Raw genomic sequence first — 20,450 nt, 5'->3', positions numbered from 1 at the left:
GGTGCAAAACAAGACATCTGTCTACTTTGTCTGTCTGTCTGTCTGGAACATTTGGCAACCCTCTCTGAAAACGTGGGAAATGTTTTGTTTATATGGAGTTTGACGAAAACTTTTAAAGTGCTTATGAAGTAATTAACCTAGTGTTATTCTGTAAGTAGCATGAAAACGTGATTTTGTAAAGGAATTTTTTATATTCATTAAATATTTTGTGCTGAAAGAAGATTCATTGTTATACGATTGTATCTTGTAAACTAAACATGGAAGAAAATAATTACGATGTTGTAAATGATCTTGGACTTTTGTAATACAAGTTCCTCAGTACAATAGGATTTTCATTAAAATAATTCATATAGTTGATACCTTTTTACGTATCACCTTTTTTATGGTGTGCTCTATAGGATATGGAAATGTTTTATTTTAAAAAATAACAGGTTCCCAAGCTATATCAGTCAAATGTCGTTCGTTTTATGTATTCGTTTTATGTATTCGTTTACACTGTGCAATGTATTGCAAAGAACCTTCAGCTTTACAGACTCGGACCACAGAAATCTTCATAAAGATCGAAAGCTTTTGAATGGGAATAGTATGAAGAAATCTATTTCGTATTAACCAATACGGTACTTCATTAAAACGCGGTTTCGCTGTATATTTATTTTGTTTTGTGTATTGTTTTCCTTATTGCTTCTGTAATATGCAATGTATACTGTGTCTTTTTTTATGAAATGTTATGTGTATTCTGCTATAGCTTTATTTATTATCTTGTTATAATTTACCTTCTTACTGTTTAAATGCCGGTCTTTGACCCCTTTTCTGACAACTGGAAGATTAAGTCAAAATGTCTCCGAGAGTTTTTGTGTCTATTTCATATGATAATTCACACTTAACCCGCGGGAAAGCGCTTGGGGTTTATCATACCCCAACCCTACATAAAAGTGGAATATTCCTAACTTGTGAAACTGAAATTCTGTTTAAAATAGCTGAGTTTCTAGTTGTGGTTGACTTTCAGAACCGCTTTTTCTTTGCCTGTGTGTTTCAGAAAAAGATTTATCGGTATTTTGTTGGAACTGGGGTATGACACACCCCACGCGCCTGTCCGTGTAAGTGTTTTTCTGACTGAATATTTAGTTCAGAAATTTATTTCGAGAGTGTAACAGTAAATATTTCTACTCACAAGTGATTTTAAAATACTTGACATTAAATTCTTAAAACTTTCTAACTGCATTATGGTAAAATGAATGAGTCCCTATGAACTGGAGATGCAACACATGTGAGATTTATTAGAAATATTTGAAAGCGATGAAGATTGCATTTCGGAAACTGAAGATGAAACTAAGAATATTTTCTACAATGTTTTGGTTTCGAAAAAGATAAAACATTAATTCCTGATGTTTCTAAAAAAAGAAAAACTGTTCTTATGCTTTCAACATTATATAACGATCATACTATAGATGATAATATTGGAGAAAATAAAACATCAGGAATTATATGTTTTAATAATATGACTAAAGGAGCAGTGGATATGGGGGATGAAATGAATTCAATTGCCAGAATAACAAGGAGGTGGCCAATGGTAATTTTTTTCCTGCACTGAATGTTGCTGTAATAAATGCTTGAATAATATTACATTCAACTGCTAATCCACCAACCAGAAACAGAAGTCTGTTTTTGAAGGACTTAGCATTACAATTAATGAAAAAAAAGTATTGAACAAAGATCAGAGATTAATACTTTTCCAAGAAATTGACGTACTGCATGCAAAACAAAAGCAGAAGTTTCGACAAAGAATTGAAACGAATACATGAAATTCGAAACAACTAAATATGAAAGATGTGATAAATTTTTTGCCCTCGCGCAACCACAGAAGAATGTGAATGCAATGTTTAAAATGTGAAAACATTTTGTGACAAGAACACATGAACGTATTTCGTTCAGAGTGTGAAGAAATAAAATAAGCATGGTGTATTAGAGATGCAATGAAACTTAGAGGCATGATGTTTATTTTTTTATTATTTTCATTTATTATAATTTTAACTCTAAGATTATTTCGGAAATTAATTTTTTGAAACCCAATTATTATTCACTTATTTATAATACACACACAACAAAAAACAAACAAACAAAAAGTTTTCAAACTAAATAATACTATTTTTATTACATTTTAAACATTGGGGTATGTGATACCCCACGCGCCCACTCTAGTAACTTTTCTTGGTGCGACTTCCGCCGGGTTAATTTTTATGTTTATTTCATATAGAAAACCTGAAAGTTTATACTGAAAAATAAAGTAAATTAAGACACCATTCCATTTTCAGTTTAATATGTGTCTGAGTGAAAAAAACTGATCACCTAGCGAAGATTCTCTTAGCCTGTTTTCTATCCTTTTTCTGAATAATGCACATTTCAAAGGACTTGATTGATCCACTGAAGAATCTTGCTTCCACTTACCTGCCCTATAGATAGTACAGTATCTTTGTGGCAAAAGGATTACTGTATGGGGAGCTTCTTTGTAAAAACTAAAGATAATACCTTATGAAGAACTTCAAACATTTTTTAAACAGATAAAGGAGGATATCTCATGATCTTTTGGCTCTTTTATTAATTTTATAATTGCTTTTTTTTTAGTAGTATCGTGTTTCGGAGTGCTATGAGTCAGTTTATCACATCTCCTTGATAATTGTTTGTTTTCAGTGTTATTGTGAACAATCCATTTCTCATTGACAGTTATGATTCACATCAGAAATGTATATTTTTTTCTTAATGCATCTGAGAAAAATTTATAGATATTAGTGTGACACAGCAAATTTTATTCTCTAAGAGCACTTGAAAGCTATATATATATCAAGCTTTTAAACAAAACTTAGTTTTTTCACATGATCATTTGTCAAATTTCATCTCTTAGTGATTTCTATATTTGGCAATTTACTTCCATCAGCAGTTTGCTTCAGCTTCAACTAGCCTTTCACAAAATGGTGCATCTTCAGTATTCAAATTGCCTGAACAAAATTTTGTGAAAACATTTTAGCTCTGACATCATATCACCATATCTTCATACATGTCAATATTTTTTTTTTCTTCTCCTTAAACAGAATTTTTACCTTTTTGGGAATTAGAAAGCAAGAATGCCAAAAATGCTGCTTTTGATTTTTCATATTTTATAAGATATTAAAAAAAAAATCATTTGCTCAGAATCAAGCAAAATACATAACAAATAAGGTTTGAAATGTCATTTTTCAAAATATATGATGACAATGAGGTTTGGAATGAAGTTGGCTGTTTAAAAATACAACTAATCTTCCTGGTTGCAAAAAGAAGAGGTACTTCCGGAATGACTCAGTAGAAGGCAATCGTTCACAAATACGAGGGCTATCCAGAAAGTAGATTACGTTTTGGAATAAAAAAATAAACAAAGTATAGTAAACAAATTTTATTATATACAGATGAAAGCCACACTCAAATACTACTTTTCTACATAGTCACCATACAAATTAAGGCATTTATCGTAGCGATGTACGAGCTTGGAAATTCCTTCGTCGAAAAATTTGGCCGCCTGCGCCTTCAACCACTTCGTTACCTCTTCTTGCAGCTGTGCGTCGTCATCAAAACGCTGCATAGCCAGCCACTTCTTCATTGCTGGGAATAGGTGGAAGTCGCTCGGTGCCAGGTCGGGACTGTACGGCGGATGAGGAAACAACTCCCACTTAAAAGATTCAAGAACTTTACGAGTGACATTTGCCGTGTGGGGCCGGGCGTTGTCGTGAATCAACAAGATCTTAGAGCTCAACATTCCTCTGCGCTTGTTTTGAATTGCTCTTCTGAGTTTTTGGAGAGTTTGGCAATACCTTTGAGAGTTTATTGTAGTGCCTCTTTCCAGGAAGTCCACCAAAATTACACCTTTTCTGTCCCAAAAAACAGTCGCCATCATCTTCCTTGCTGACATTGTTTGCATGCATTTCTTGGGTTTTTGGGGAGAACTTGTGTGCCCCCACTGCATTGATTGCAATTTCGTTTCACAGTTCACATGTTTCACCCATGTTTCGTCACCAGTAACGATGCGATCGAGTAAAGAGTCACCATCCTTATGGTAAGCGTCCAAAAAGTTCAACGCTGCAGCCATTCGCTGATTTTTGTGGTCCTCTGTCAAGATTTTTGGAATCCATCTTGCACAAAACTTGTGGTAACCAAGCTTTTCGCTGATGATTTCGTGCAACAAACTTCGCGAAATTTGTGGAAAACTCAAAGACAGTTCCGTTATTGTGAAATTTCGATTTTCACGGACTTTAGCATCGACTTTTTCGAGAAGTTCGGCGGTCACTATGCTGGGTCTCCCACTTCGATCTTCGTCGTGAACATTGGTTCGGCCATTTTGAAATCTTATGACCCACTGACGCACTCCACCTTCAGTGATAATGTTGTCCCCATACACTTCACGAAGCTGCCGATAGATTTCTATCGGTTTACGGTTTTTTGCAGTCAGAAACCTTATTACTGAGCGCAGCTCGCGGGATTTTCAATTAACGCAGACATTTCAAACCGTCACAGTATCTGAACGGAGCACAGCACGAACCTCTCACTAGCACGGCTAGATGCAGACTGAGCTGCGCAACGCTCTGACCCCAAGATGGCCGCGCTAGCCCCGCCCCTAGCGGACACAGACGGAAACATAATCTACTTCCTGGATGGCCCTCGTACATTTGGAATATATTTGAAATATTGCCAAAATCCTGAAGAAAACACTCTGCACAGTTCCAAACTCCATAATAACTTGAGATTGCAAAGCCTATTTTCAACTTTCCAGAAATTGTGCTGCGTGTAAAATCATTAAAATGATGTCTTTAAGATAAGGAAAATTGGTACATTTCCGTTTTGCTGGTGCAAGCGATAAAGTCGCTAATAATGGTGCAACCGATGCCAAACAGAATATTCTCGCTGGTAACCTTTTACGCCTCATTTTCGAAACAAGTCGCAGCTTTTTCTTATCAGATTGATTGTTTCTTTCAATACTGACATATAATTACATAGAATTTTTATCAGATAGTTCAGTTTTATGTCCTAGGCCATTTTCGGTAATTAAGTCAATTAGGATGCAATCACAGCGCTTACCCGAAGCCGAAAATATAGAAAAGGTAAAGTCATGAGTTAAATTCATCAATTCTAATGAGAATGCATTAGCGAAGTAAAGCACTGCAGTTTTACATAATTTCTGAGTAAGCTATTCGTATGAATTGAAATATTTCTTGCATTTAAACTTGTGTTCCAAATTAAGATTTAACTTGAAATTAATGTAGATAATTATTGAGAGCATTAGATTTTTGTAGAGAGTAGTTTACATGAGATCGCTTGGGGTCACGTGATATGAACCGGCGAATCAGGATGCTGAACCATGAAAGCATAGTAAATTCTTAAATTAATGTCTTTTTACAAATTTATTGTCTTTATTTATTGGTTTTTTATAAAATTTTAAGCGATATTAAAATGTTTATGCCTTTAAAAAAGAATTCTTAAAACTAACATTTTTTTTTTAAATATTTTTTATGTGTATACTGTATGTTGTCGCCAATAAAGTCTGGTTGGCGAGATTTGCGTCGGCGAAACGGAAAAGTACCAGAAAATTTTGCATTTCTAAATTTCTTTCATATTCAAAATTTCTTAAAATATAATCCATCAGTAGTGCTAATTTCTAATAATTTTCTAATCTGCATATTTTAGTCATGAATCACAGTATGTTGATTTGCGGTATTCTGGACCAATAATTTTATGTGGTTGTTGTTGTCATGTCTATTATAAAGCCCATTTAAATTTTGCCATAGGCAAAGATGACAACCCTGGCAATCTGCAAAACATTATCGTCTTAGAGGTTCGATCTCTTAAACAAGACCCTGACTTTTAACAATTCAAAAATGATGGCTGGACAATCAAAATTGTGTGCAATTGTCAGTTCTGTATCTGGGCAGTTATCATAGTTCCTGTAGGTTTTCCTACCCAGTCTGTCAATTTTCAATCCTCTGTGATGGCCAGTTCTGTGGTTTTAGTTATAATTCGATCTCCAGTGATGTTATGGAGCTGTTGCTTTATTGTTACTGAAAGCTCCTTCAATCTGTATTTGGCCATGGCATTTGTATATGAGAGGGCAATATTTACATTATTATTATTGTTGAGATTTTGAGCCTCTGCCAGTTTATCTGCACTCTCTTTGCGTATGATGTTGATATACGCTGACAGCCAGTGAATAATGCAAACCTTATTTAACTTTTGAAACTCATTTAGGCAAAAGTGGATTCTGTTGGTGTTCCTGGAGTTTCCATCCAGGATTGCCTTTGACTCGCAGAAAACAGTAATTCCTGCTGCTTGCTCAGAAATGGGAAGGGTCATACATGTCAAATTCCTCAACTTTTGCCAGCAGTTTGCAAGTGAAGTTATAGACTATATTTCCAGTGCCAGTGCTGATGAGTAGTATCACATGGGGTAATCAGAAATACTCCGAACCTCCATTAGTGATTGTCTCGGCAGATGAACTACAGTCAAAAGTCGTTAATCCGGACTCGTCGGGACTTCGGCGATTCCGGATTATAGATCATCAGTTTAAATCTGGTAAGATGGCATGCAGAAATTACAAAATTCAAAATATGAAACCGTAATTTATGAAATAAAGAACAATTATGATCTAAAGGGTATCAAAATTTACAAAAAGAAAAAGCTTAATATTTATTTGTTTACTTTATTAAACATTTCTTTCAATGTAAGTTGCTTCGTTTCATGTGATAATACTTTCTCTTTAATTCTATTAAACAGACATAATTTCTTGTTTAGTTACAAAGTTCCGCTGTTCAAGTCCTATAATTGCTGTGTCGAGAATACGGACTAATTTGTCAATCGAAATGTTTTCGTTTTCAATAACCTCTGGGTCACTTTCTTCACTATCAGAAGCGAATTATAATGACGAGGAACTTGATTTAAATCATATCAAAGACGGAGTACATCAAAATGAAATACTACACTTAGTACGGAATTATAAACCAAATAAAATAAAAACATCTGCCCTGAAGATAAGGATAGTGCTGACAGATCAACTTCCAATCCGCGGCGTGAAATTGATAAACAGATTTCGGATTTCAAAACATACTTTCGCTTTGTAGATACAAATTACATATTAGTAAATATATATCAGAAATTCTATTTGACATAATCTTTCTAATCTATCATAATCTAATAATGACGTTTCTGCCCCCCCCTCTGCCGCAGAGCAGCGTGAAATTGATAAACAGATTTCGGATTTCAAAAGATACTTTCGCTTTGTAGTAAATATATATCGGAAATTCTATTTGACATAATCGAAAGTTCAAGCTTAATTTTATAAAATTGCTCTAACAGTCTGCAAAAAATAATAAGCTGGATCCAATTCGAAGATTAAGGAACAACGCAATCTGCAACATTAGCTGAATTAGATAATTTTTAGCTTATACCATCCGTTATACATTAAACGCGCATTCGTAAACGTATTTTGTGCACGCACACGCACATATTCGCAGCCGTAAAGGTCTTACGCGCATTCGTCAACGCGACGCATGTGCAGAAAGTTTGTAGCTTTGAGGTCCGGATTATGGGTGTCCGAATTAACGACTTTTGACTGTATTTGTGTAAGCACGCACAAAGTCCTCTTTTGGATACTGCTTAATACTCCTGATCTCTTTCACTTTAATGATGTGTATCTTTTAATTTTGGGACTTTTTGGATATTCTTTTAAAAACTTTAAAATATTATAATTGTTTTAACCTTAATTCAAATATTTATTTATGCTTAGTGACTGAGGGCTATCTAAATGCATCTAATGTTACTATTGAAATTCTAGAAAGTGGAAAGTTATTTAAGCATGCTATTGATTAAGTTGTTGTTTCATTTTTGGAACCTGAGTAGCTGAATGAGAATGTTATGGAAAACCTATTATGACGTAATTGGTTTCGTGATTGCGTTGAATTTAAATAATAGGAAAAAATTTGTAAGTGTGTTGGTGTGATTAGATTAATTTGAATTTCTGTATGATTTAGAATAAAAGAGAAAAAAGTATTAATTGACTGATGTATTAATGAAAGTTTACTCAGTAGCCATTAAAGTGTCCTGTTTGTATGAAGGAAATGCTTATGGTCGAAGGATACTGATACTAAGGAGAATATTTTTTACTTTTATTTTTGTGAATTTATGTGGTGATGCCAGTATGCAGATTCTAGTTCACATAATTTTAGTAAATTTTTGAATGCTATTAAAGAATTTTGTTTGACTGAAGACATGGAAATTTCTAAATAAGGTTAAGTGGATATTTACTATGTGTAGTGCTAAGATAAATTTCCTTTTTTATGTTATTTCATTGTTTTATTTAAAATGCAGTTTATTAAGATTACATCTTTTATATTTGGCTCGAGAGTAGAATTTGCAGCTCCTTTGACTTTTTAAGCAAAAATAGATCAAAGTGTACATGGACAAAGTCGAGATAGTGCACAATGCCAAGTTTGTGCAATTCTCGCATGTTTTATTAAGTAAAAATAAGTCTGTGTGTACATGGATACCAAGTTTGTGCAATTCTTTGACTTGTTATTTTGGCTTTGTGTAACGGTGCTTTTTGGTTGTAAAAATTGCTGCTACAAAAAGACAAAATAAAAAGTCAAAGAATTGCACAAACTGGGTGTCCATGTATTGCCAATTTTCACCAAAGGGCACCCATAAATATATTTTTACCTTACTTTATTATGTGGAATTTTATTTAAATTTTTGCTGTTGGATGTTGAATATAAATGTTTCATCTTTTTATTCTGTAAGCATTTTATTTTGGTTAAGTTTTAATCAACTTCAATATCTATTTAGAATTTTTGTAAATAAATTAAAATTTAACTAATTAATATCAAATGAATTAAAATTTAAAAAGCAAATATATATAAGTAATAATTTGGTAAACAGTATTAAGTTCAGTAGGTAGTTTTTCCTAGAAATGTGTTCTTTCAAAATGAGTTTGATTTCCATTGCTTAAAGAAGAAAGAATTTCCTTGAAATCTCTGCTGGTCCTGCAGTTAGGAAGAAAGATAGGTAATGGGATTTCTAACTATATCAAAATCTTGAAAGTCGAAACTCTTATAAATGCTCTGTTAGGTGGTGGTTGTGGGGTGGGTTGCAGAAATGTTTTTGCTGTCTGATATCAACTTATTGGAGATATTCATTGGAGACAAAGAAAAATTACTGAATCAACATAGCAGGCAACTTTTTTTTGGTAATACTATGATTTATTACCTAATAAATGCAATTCGTATTTGTAGCTTTTTATTCTTTTACTGTTAATATAAAGAATACTTTGGAATTATTTTTCATTTTAAAAGTAATTTTTCTGTTTTTTGACAGGTGTTTTACAATCAAGTAATTGTTAATTTGACAGAGTTGCTATCTTCGATGTTTACAAGCATTATCCGAGTTCTTGTTTCATTTATCATAATGCAAGTCGTCATAGAAATGCAGTGGAAAATGGGAAGGGCCTTTTCTTGAAGGGAACTGATAAATAATTTTAAAAATTATATTTTCTGCTGCCAAAAACATCTCAACATTGAAATAACTAACTGCTGCCAGCTAGAATTGTATAATATATAAATTTCAGATCTGAAGAAGACAAATTGCATTTTCATCAAATGTTCTCTGGTTTATCTAAACTAATCCAGGTATATAATTATTTCTGTAGAGTTTCTTTTTTTTATCTCCTCTAGCAAATGTTTAGTTTATAAAAATATTCATACTCTCCAAATGTTTTGTTTTTTTATTTATTTAATTGCTTTACATACAAGTGCAATGCAAATTTGCTAGGTAATATATATGATTATAATATATCTAAAGTATTTATTTCATTGTAACAAAATAAAAATGAGAGATTTACTTTTAAGGGAAACTAAGGTCTTTTTTTTACAAAATCTGATAAAATAAAGTAAAAAATCAAATATTTATATTTTAAAATAGGATTGATTCTGCAAGACTTTATTACTACTATGCTAATAATAGCAAAATAAGCACTGATTATTTAATTTTATTGTTTAAACTTTTTAATAATAAATGAGATTGTAATTTACAGTCGTACCATCTTATGAATATAAATCAGTTATTTATGCATTAATTATCCTACAGCATAAAATGCAACATATGTATTTTGGAAATATTAATATTGTAATGTTTTTTATATGAACCTTCATATTCTGACTGCTTTTGCTAGAATCATTTAACCTTACTTCTCATGAAATCGCTCACTATTGATGGTTGAAATTTTAATCAATGATAAATTGTATTTAGTCTATGTAAAATATATTTTTAGGGGAAATGTAATATAAAAAATGAAAAATGTGTCACATTTGAAAAATCTTGAGTTTTTGATAACAAAAAGCAAAGAATTTATGTGGTCCTGTAGGATAAGCAAAACCAAGACCTGCTTTAAAATAAATGTGCTTCAAAGATTTTTTTTGACATGAGCTATTAAAAGAATTATTCTCAACAAAGAGCATAAAAGTTCTTACAGGATCATGTAACAAATTAGTATATTGGGAAGCCAAAATCATATTTTATTTGCAGATAGTAGTTTTGCTTTGAGCATTATCTTGATCTTTACATCGTATGATATTAATTTAACAAGAAATATCTTGAACATTATTACTACTGTTTTTTGTTATAGTTTCAGTGTATGCTCCAATGATGTATTACTCATAAACAACTTGACAGCAGTTGACCGTACAATAGCAGCTACACTGTTAATATTGTATCAAAAGTCATTTTTTAGGAATTTTTTGCTTCGTTTAGTTGCTTGATGCCTGCTTAGGCAGCCTGAAGAACAATTAGTTGCTTTGAGATAAGAGATTTAATTTATCAGATGAATATGAAACATGCAATTTGCTTAATAAATGGGTACTTTTTGATTACCTGTACCCACACCAAAAGTTGTAAACTCACTGCTGACTAATTTTTCTCCAAGTGGGAAAGGCAAGTTCATTTTCAAAATGGTGGCAGACTAAGAATTTCATAAAAAAGCAATCAATCAATAAAATTAAAAAAGAAAAAAAAAAAAAAATACTAATAATGGAACACTTACCATTTTTGAAAAATCTTTTTTTTTTTTTTTTTTTTTTTTTTTTTTTTACGTACTGTTGTTATCTTATGAACATAGCAATCTGTATTCCTTTAAAAAGCATCAAAGAATTGCGTAGACTTGGTATCTGTACAATTTTGGAACTGTGCCCTAGCCAAAACAGGCATATGCCTGGTTTACCATATATGTACTTTTTAGCAACATGGTGAATTCCCACGTAATTATTTTGGTGACATACTGTGCTTCATGAATACTTTTTTATGTTTTTTTTTTTTTTTTTATGAGAGTGGGATTAATTAGAAAGTACCATACATTGTTACAAAGTGAATACTGTAATGTAGTATCTTGCAAATATTTTATATGTACTGTAAATAGTAAAATTTACTTCAAATTATTATGCAGAACCATTGAAATAAATAATGAGGAAGGCTATTATTTCATTAAAGAAAACTAAAGTGGTATGCTTTTTCTTATAATGGTTTATGCCATTATTGGTTTGTGTAAATGGTAAACTTTTCTACTTGGCAACCGTTTTTACATACATAAATATTTTCGGTACTATTCGATTTCGAGGGCCGTAAAAAATCGCCAAACTATTGTTGATGCCAATGCTACCAAAAATAATTGCGGCAAGAAAGGAAGTATAATAGTAAATAACTATTTAAGATTGATGTTTTAATTTAGATGAAAGATTAATTACATTTCATACTTTTTTATTATTATAATTTATATGAAAAAGGCTAAACATGACTGAATGGAAGCATAAGAGTAAATAACTGTTTCAGATCATTATTATAATTTATATAAAAATTGCTAAACATAACTGAATGGATGCCTTCATCGCTATTTCGCTACCGACTTATCGCTAAAGCATAATTTCATCTCGTTGGTTGTTCAAACGTCATTTTCTATTATGAATGATGCCTTTTCTTTGAAAACATTCTCGGTAACGTGCAGAATCGCTCACTTATTTGTTTGCCTCTTTTTACAAGGGTAAAAACAATTGGATTTTTGTAAATTTCTTTTACTTTTTAAGTGAAAATATGTCGATGTGTACATAGATAAAGTCAAGGGTGTGCGCAGTGCCATTTTTGTTCAATCCTAGGATTTTTTTTAAGTGAAAATAGGTCGATGTGCGCATGGATACCGAGTATGTGCAATTTTTAAAAACGCGTCAAGCAGTGGGTGATTCTGCACTTCACCTCAAATTTTATTGCCGACTTTTCGTCATGGGCAATTCCCAAATTGTTAAATCTATAGGATATCAAAAAAGGATTTAAAATAAAAAAAAGGATTTAAAAATTATATTAGTATTTCAATGTCGGCTTAAGAAATATAGAACTATATCAACTTACGCAATCTGAAATCAATGCATACGCTAGATTTGGGGCGCTGTTCAATGGGCGCGTTTGCTAGATTTGGCGCTTTTGCGCATACATTTTCGCTGCAATTTTTTTACGGCCCTCTAAACCGAACAGTACCATATTTTCTTTGATTGAAAAGGAAACAAAGAGTTATACTAACATGATTTGGGAGCCATAGGCTAGGCCTGACCAGTAATCAGGTTCCAAGAATTTATGACTAAATGTAGAAAATTATTTGGTTTCAAAGACATAATCGACAAATTATAGAATTTATGTACAGTTTTGTATAAATTGACACAATGCAGGAATATATAAAATTATATGTTTGATTGAATATTATATCTTAACTTGATACAGTCAAAAGTGGTTAATGCGGACTCGTCGGGACTTCGCCGATTCCGGATTATCGATTTTTCCGCATTATAGATAATCAGTTTAAATCTGGTAAGATGGCATGCAGAAATTATAAAATTAAAAATATAAAACCGCAATTTATGAAATAAAGAAAAATTATGATCTAAAGGGTATCAAAATTTACAAAAAAAAAAAAAAAAAAAAAAAAAAAGCTAAATATTTATTTGTTTACTTTATTAAACATTTCTTTCAATGTAAGTTGTTTAAGTTGCTTCGTTTTTTATGTGATAATACTTTCTCTTTAATTCTATAAACAGACATAATTTCTTGTTCAGTTACGAAGTTCTGCTGTTCAAGTCCTATAATTGCTGTGTCGAGAATACCAACTAATTTGTCAATCGAAAGTTTTTCGTTTTCAATAACCTCTGTGTCACTTTCTTCGTTATCGGAAGCGAATTATAATGACGAGGAATTTGATTTAAATCATATCAAAGACGGAGTACATCGAGATGAAATATTACATTTAGTAAGGAATTATAAGCCAAATAAAATAAAAACATCTGCCCTGAAGATAAGGATAGTGCTGACAGATCAACTTCCAATTCATTGCACGCCAAAGCGTCCCCCCCCCCCTCTGCCTCACAGCAGCGTGAAATTTATAAACAGATTTTGGAATGGTTAGATAAACAAAGGATATGCCTTTATCCACTTTTTGCAGCAATTCCACTTTTTGTTTAATGGACTTCAAAACATACTTTCACTTTGTAGATCCTTTACATATTAGTAAATATATATCAGAAATTCTATTTGACATAATCGAAAGTTCAAGCTTACTTTTATAAAATTGCTTTAACAGTCTGCAAAAAATAATAAGCCGGATCCAATTCGAAGATTAAGGAACAACGCAATCTGCAACATTAACTGAATTAGATAATTTTTAGCTTATACCATCCGTTATACATTAAACGCGCATTCGTAAACGTATTTTGTGCACGCACACACACATATTCGCAGCCATAAAGGTCTTACGCGCATTCGTCAACGCGACGCATGTTCAGAAAGTTTGTAGCTTTGAGGTCCGGATTATAGATCATTCTGGATTATGGGTGTCCGAATTAACGACTTTTGACTGTATAAATTTACAGAGTGCTTGGAATAATTTCATTACAAAACAAGAATAAATTATGATACAAGTAAAATAATGTAATAAAAATATGCTTCTTCCTCCCCATAAAGCAGGCAAACAATAAATATATTAATAGTTCTAGAAAGAACTTTTTCTCATTAAAAAAAAAGTCTATTGCAAAAAATAGCTAGTGAAAAGAGCTAAAGATTTTTAAAAAGAAAATTTTCTTCTTACAAAACAAACAAACACTAGATGTACTAATTCAAAAGGAATGTTGGTGAGAAAGTAGGTTTACCATCACTTGCTGGCAGTAGAAATAAAGAGGGCAAAATTAGGTGAAAAATTTTACTCATATGGAGCCAACTACAGACATTCCTGTTTTGGAATGATAATCAGGAGGTTTGGGGAGCAGTCAAAGGTCATACAAGTGCTCTTTCACCATCACAAACTCACAGGCATACACATATATGTGTAGCATTGCCAAACTAGTTTTTAGGTAAATTTTGAACATCATTGGTGCAGAAGTTTTTAATTTTGCTAAAATGTCTGCATGCTCCAAGGGGTTGTGATGCACACTTTACGAAGCAGTTATGTAAATTGATAAATAGTATAAATAATGTGGAATGAAACAAGGGTGTTTATGGATTATTCCATTAGCCATGAAAGTTAATTACCATCAGGTTATAAAAGTTGACAAAGAGCCTTCCAAAGTTGTGCCAGTTGTTCCTATGGAATTCTAAAGGATTTGACACTTCTTTATTTAATAAACAATCAGTATTTGACATGCTTTCTTTCTTTTTTTTTTTTTTTTTTTTGCTTTGTAATAAGACTTTCATTGATTTTCATAATTTTTATTAGATCCTAAAATTTAACTGGAAGTTCTGTTTAGAATAAGTTAAAAACTTGTTCTGAATAAGTTAAAAACATTTGTTCTTATCTGCAGGTTCTGTTTAGAATTAAGGGAAGTACAAACTTCCCATCGGTAATTGTTCCAGTTTATTCCTGTTCTGTTGCCCGTATTGAGCTCACTATATTATTAATATACTTTTGTGTGGGGGGGGGGGGTAGTAGATCCCAAAGCTTTCAGAATAATCTATTGCTTGTTTTTCTGTAGAAGGCAGGTTCCAAATCTGGATCATTTTTGTCAAAATACAAGGAAAAAGTATCAGTAATAATAGTTAATTTATATCCTTATTCATAAAAAAAAAAAAAAAAAAAAAAAAAAAAAAAAAAAAAAAGACTTATCGAGAATCAATCAGGTTTACACCAAACGAAAGCACAGATGTTATGAGCATGTTCTTATATCATGCTTATCCATAACTAACACTAGATTGCACTGTTTGCTGACAGTTTTGCATTGATGGGATAATACAGTACAAAGTCTTTAATCCGGACCTCAAAGCTACAAACTTTCTGCGTATGCGTGTGTGTTTAATGTATAATGGGCGGTATAAAATAGGCTAAAATTATCTAATTATCTATTTCAGTTAATGTTGCAGGTTGCGTTGTTTCTCAATCATATAATTGGATCCGGCTTATTATTTTTTGCAGACTATTAGAGCAATTTTATAAAACGTAAGCTTGAACTTTCGGGTATGTCAAAAAGAGTTTCCGATTCTGGAGCTGCCAAAGGATTGACAAGTTACTTTTTTTTTTTTTTTTTTTTTTTTGTAAATTTTGATACGTTTTAGATCATACTTGCTCTTTATTTCCGATTCTGGAGCTGCCAAAGGATCTACAAAGTGAAAGCATGTTTCAATGTACCGCTTCCGTTAGTAAAGAAAGTGACAGAGAGGTTATTGAAAATGAAAAAATTTTGATTGACAAGTTAATCGGTATTCTCGACACAGCAATTACAGGACTTGAGCAGTGGAACTGAACAAGAAATTATGTCTGTTTATAGAATTAAAGAGAAAGTATTAGCACAAAAAACGAAGCAACTTAAAAAACTTACATTGAAAGAAATGTTTAATAAAGTAAACAAATAAATATTAAGCTGCTGCTTTTTTTTTTTTTTTTTTTTTTTTTTTTTTTTTTTTTTGTAAATTTTGATACCTTTTAGATCATACTTGCTCTTTATTTCATAAATTATGGTTTCATATTTTTAATTTTATAATTTCTGCATGCCATCTTACCAGATTTAAATTGATGATCTATAATCCATAAAAACCCCTAATTCGGAATCGGCGAAGTTCCGACGAGTCCAGATTAAAGACTTTGTACTGTATGTAATTTACTCAAAAAAATATTTCAGTTGAGGATAACATATATTTAATATGTAACTATTTAATTTGAAAATCTGTATTTATTCCTAACTATAGATTATAAAATTGATAAGTGTTTTATTCATAATGTGCTTATATTTTTATTTTTTATATTGCATATTTTCAGGTGTTTTAATTTTATTTGGAAAATGGCATACCTAAGTATTATTTGATTAAAATATTTTTATTACATAGCTTAATTTTGTTTCTGTTGTGTATAGGTGAATGTTGGGCATGTAAAATGTTCATTGTATAATTAAAGAAATTATCTTACTTTTTTTTCAGATTTCTAAATGTGCTGTGCATTTGAGGAAAGCATATAACTGGGATTTTAGCTGTTCTAGGTTGATTACTAAAACTTTGGTTTGGGAATTTAATACTTCATTTTTAAGCATGAGTTCTGTTAAATCAAATCCTATTGATGTTCTGGCTCCACCAGTTAAAGTGCATGGAATGACAATATTAGACCGTGATGCTTTTCAAAAAGAAATTCAAATTCCAACTCTTTTTATTTCAGTTGAAAAAATGAAGCTAGCTCTTAAAGTTTTAAAACCATATCTCTTAAAAATGCGAAATTTGCAACCTGTTCAAGAAGAAGGAAATCAGAGAAAAATATTTCTCCATCCTGGATTATTTAATGAAAAAATGGCTCATCTTGAACAAACATTAAAAGATTTGCCATTTAATGTTTCTTGGACAAGCATACAGTTGGGCTATGAAAACTGGACTCCTGAAAATATTTTTAAAGCTGTATTACCTGCTCATACAACTGGTAATGTTTCTGGTTTTAGTATAGTTGGCCATATTATCCACTTAAATTTGAAACCTGAACTACTAGATTATAAATATCTCATTGGGCAAGTTTTTCTGGATAAATTTTCAAATATTAAGACAGTTGTTAACAAAGCTCAAGTAATTGAAAATGAGTTTCGTAATTTTCATATGGAGTTGCTAGCTGGAGAACCAAATTATGAAGTTACTGTAAAAGAAAATGGATTTAGGTATACTTTTGATTTTTCTAAAGTATTTTGGAATCCTCGTTTGGTTCATGAACATGAAGAAATTGTGAAAAAGGCGAATTCTGGTGATGTGGTGTTTGATGTATTTGCAGGTGTCGGCCCATTTGCAATTCCTTTAGCTAAAAAGAGATGCCTTGTTTATGCAAATGACTTAAACCCTGATTCTTTTCATTGGTTGTGCCATAATGCTAAGCTAAATAAAGTGGAGTCCTCCCTTAAAGCGTATAATTTAGATGGACATCATTTTATTAAAACTGTCATTAAAGATTATCTCATTAAACACTGGACTGAGTTAAATAGCATTTCTGTGCATATTATAATGAATCTTCCTGCTTGTGCTTTGGAATTTTTAAAAACGTTTAAAGGTCTTCTTAGTAGACATGAATTGAAAGACATCAAAATGCCAATTATCTACTGTTATTTCTTTTTGAAAAAGGATGAAAAAGTTACTGATGTTTTACAAAATTATTTTGCTAATGATTTTCAAAAACATCTAGAAGTGACTCCTGTTAGAGTTGTTGCTCCAAACAAAAAGATGATGAGAATTGCTTATGCAATTCCAGAATCAGTTTTGTTTTATTCAAATGAAATTGATTGTTCTGAACCTGTAACAAAGAAAATTAAAGTGTAATTTTTTATTTAATTTTTCTGCGTTATTTTCTGTGTTTTTATGGTTTTATTTATTTAAGTTAAAAGTAATAGCACATGTTAGTGTTCTTTACTAGATAATTATAATATTTCTTTGCTGTTATACATGTATAAGAATACTGTTAAATACTAAAGTTTTCATAAGAGTAAAATTTAAATAGCTGAAACTTTTTGAGTGCAGTCTTTATTTTGGAAAAGTTACTGAGTATAATGATTAATGGTATCTATTTCAGTGTATTAAAAAGAAAACTTAAAATTATTGGTTGTAGAGGATCATTCTTATCATTGCTTTTACTTTCTTTGTATTAAAAGGAAAGAGAGAGGGAGGTGATGATGATAACAATGATAAATATTTAAAAAAAAAATAGTAATATTTTTTTAATTTGGTAATAGTAGACAAATGTTACATAATTTCAGTGACTTATTAAAAGAACAATTTTCAACTTGTTTGAACTGGAAAGTGTACGGTTTTTTACTTTAAAAGGAACCTGAATATCCTAATGCTGCAAAAAGAAATTTTAAAATGTTTATTCTTTTTTTTATTTTAGAGTTACAAGTAAAATATTTTGATACTGAATTTTATATTAGGAAGGGAAGAAGAGGCTATGGTTGACCTTTTTATTGATTGATAAACAATTAATTAAAATTAGTTGCTGAATCTCCGAAGATAATCTAAAACGGTGGTTCTCAGTCTGTTTATTCCTTGCATTGCTAGAAAAATCATCCTTTCTCCTTCATTTTTAAGATTAAAAAAATACATACTGTATATACGTAGATTATTTTTTAACATCTTTTATAATTTAAACAACAAGGATATAAAAAGTAAAGATAAATACCAAAACTTGAATAAAAGTACCATTTTATATTGATAAACTAAAATTAATGTATAACGGCTAAATAAAAGATTGAATCCTCCCCTTGGCCCTGAAACTATGAAATTCCCTAGGTTGAGAACCCCTGCTCTAGAAATATTACAAGTTTTGATCACCGAAAGCAAGCTTTTTGATACAAGTGGACATTGTCCAGAAAAGTTGTAAAATAGCTCTGCATCAATATGCAGTATATTTACAATTTTGAACTTCCTGTTCATAAAAATTCATTAGGCATTTTTTAACATTATGTATTTTTAAGTGAACAGAATTATTTCCATTGTTTTTGATGATTGCTTTGCATTTGATTTTATAAAATTGCTTGATCAAGAACACTTCCTCAATGTTTTACCAAATTTATAATCTAATGCTTTGAAGTAAGTAATCTTATTATGTTTTACTTAAGTTGATGATAGTATATATATATATATATATATGCTTGCATGAATGAGAAATGATTCCAAAATTTTTATATGGAAAATAAAATGTATTTATTTCTAAATCTTGAAATTTGATTCAGTTTGTTAAATATGTTATAAAGTATGTTATTTATGTCTTCAGCGTACCTTATGTGATTTTCAAAAACATCTAGTTTGTGATTAGTATATTTATTATCACATGAAATGGATATTGCTTGTACAATAGAAAAAAGAGTGTAGTGTTAGACCATTTTCCTGCAGTAAGATGATTTTCAGCAAAACCTTTTCTTCTTTGGGAAAGGTAAAAATTCTGACCAAACATGCTTAGTTTCGCTATCAAATATAAGAACTCAATTATTGAAGTGCAACAGTTGTTTCATAAATAATGAATATTTGTTTTCTGCGCATGCTAAGAATTCACCAGTTTTTAAATTCTGTTTTATAGTTGATATTCGATGTAACATTATAAGAATTGATTCTGTTAAATTGGCCAAAAGCTACCACTGATTTCAAATGTACATCATTCTCATGAGAGGATATTTTTGGATAATGAATATTTATATAATCCTGTAGTCTCTGGATTTATCTAATTACTTGGTTATCGGGAATTTGGAACATTACATCCACACACTTTACAAAAATTTAAGGATAAGTTTTTACATGTAATGTTCCACATCTCTGTTTCAGATCGATGAAAAGCATACCATAGTGTCATCAAGATGTAAGACTACGTTAATGTTGTCTAACATTGAATGAACAATACTAATTAAAAAAGAAAGCCCCAAAATGCAAACCACTTTTATTCGAAAGAGGACTGTGAACACAGAAGGCAAGAAAAATGAAGTCACACTGTTTGCTATGCAAGATTTGCATTATCTGTTCGCACTCAATGCAGAGTTATTGACAAAGATATATTGGCTCATTTTTCTTGCATCGCAGTTCTAAAATCCTTATTGTTAATGTGCTATCAGGCGTCTTCCTAGAATATTCATGCGTGCTTGATTGAATTTGCTCCGAGAACTATGCAGGCTAATCTACGTGCAAATATCTTCACTCTACAATAGCTCGCTGACAATCATTATAGAGTAAATATGACTTTGTGATCTATGAAGAGAAACTCGGGGCCCACAGCAGGCATGAAAAGATTTACGTAAGGAAGAAGGACCTAGATAAAATAGCTATCAGTAATGGCTGATCCTCCTTGGTAAATGTGAAGCACTGCATGATTACCAAACATTATGCCTCTTTAAATAAGAACTTCTCTTCTAGAATTCAGCGTTGTTGAAAGG

General features: G+C 31.3%; 1 protein-coding gene across 3 annotated transcripts; it reads left to right on the top strand.

Annotated features, from left to right (window-relative positions):
- Positions 1 to 17,868, top strand: LOC118189429 (tRNA (guanine(37)-N(1))-methyltransferase). Of its 3 annotated transcripts, none has more exons than XM_035360020.2 (3): positions 1 to 150; positions 9,382 to 9,692; positions 16,492 to 17,868. In XM_035360020.2, the coding sequence occupies exons 2-3, from the start codon at positions 9,663 to 9,665 to the stop codon at positions 17,854 to 17,856; spliced, it is 1,395 nt and encodes a 464-aa protein (XP_035215911.1). In that variant the 5' UTR covers positions 1 to 150; positions 9,382 to 9,662; the 3' UTR covers positions 17,857 to 17,868. The 3 variants fall into 3 exon arrangements, with proteins under 3 accessions (XP_035215911.1, XP_035215912.1, XP_035215913.1); XM_035360021.2 differs by having other exon boundaries at positions 14 to 128; XM_035360022.2 differs by lacking the exon at positions 9,382 to 9,692 and having other exon boundaries at positions 30 to 150.
- The last annotated feature ends 2,582 nt before the right edge of the window (positions 17,869 to 20,450 follow it).

This window comes from Stegodyphus dumicola, chromosome 8 (genome assembly GCF_044657685.1).
Source record: "Stegodyphus dumicola isolate Sdum_Otavi_A_Nest chromosome 8, ASM4465768v1".
Taxonomy (NCBI): domain Eukaryota; kingdom Metazoa; phylum Arthropoda; class Arachnida; order Araneae; family Eresidae; genus Stegodyphus; species Stegodyphus dumicola.
The sequence above is the reverse complement of the archived record's forward strand: the minus strand, read 5'-3'. Positions and strand labels throughout refer to the sequence as shown.

What these genes read in the sequence shown, in the direction of transcription:
- LOC118189429 (XM_035360020.2), top strand. Translation starts at nt 9,663, where the DNA reads ATGTTCTCTGGTTTATCTAAACTAATCCAG. An exon ending in GTTTATCTAAACTAATCCAG is followed by an intron (nt 9,693 to 16,491) that starts GTATATAATTAT and finishes CTTTTTTTTCAG; the next exon opens with ATTTCTAAATGTGCTGTGCA.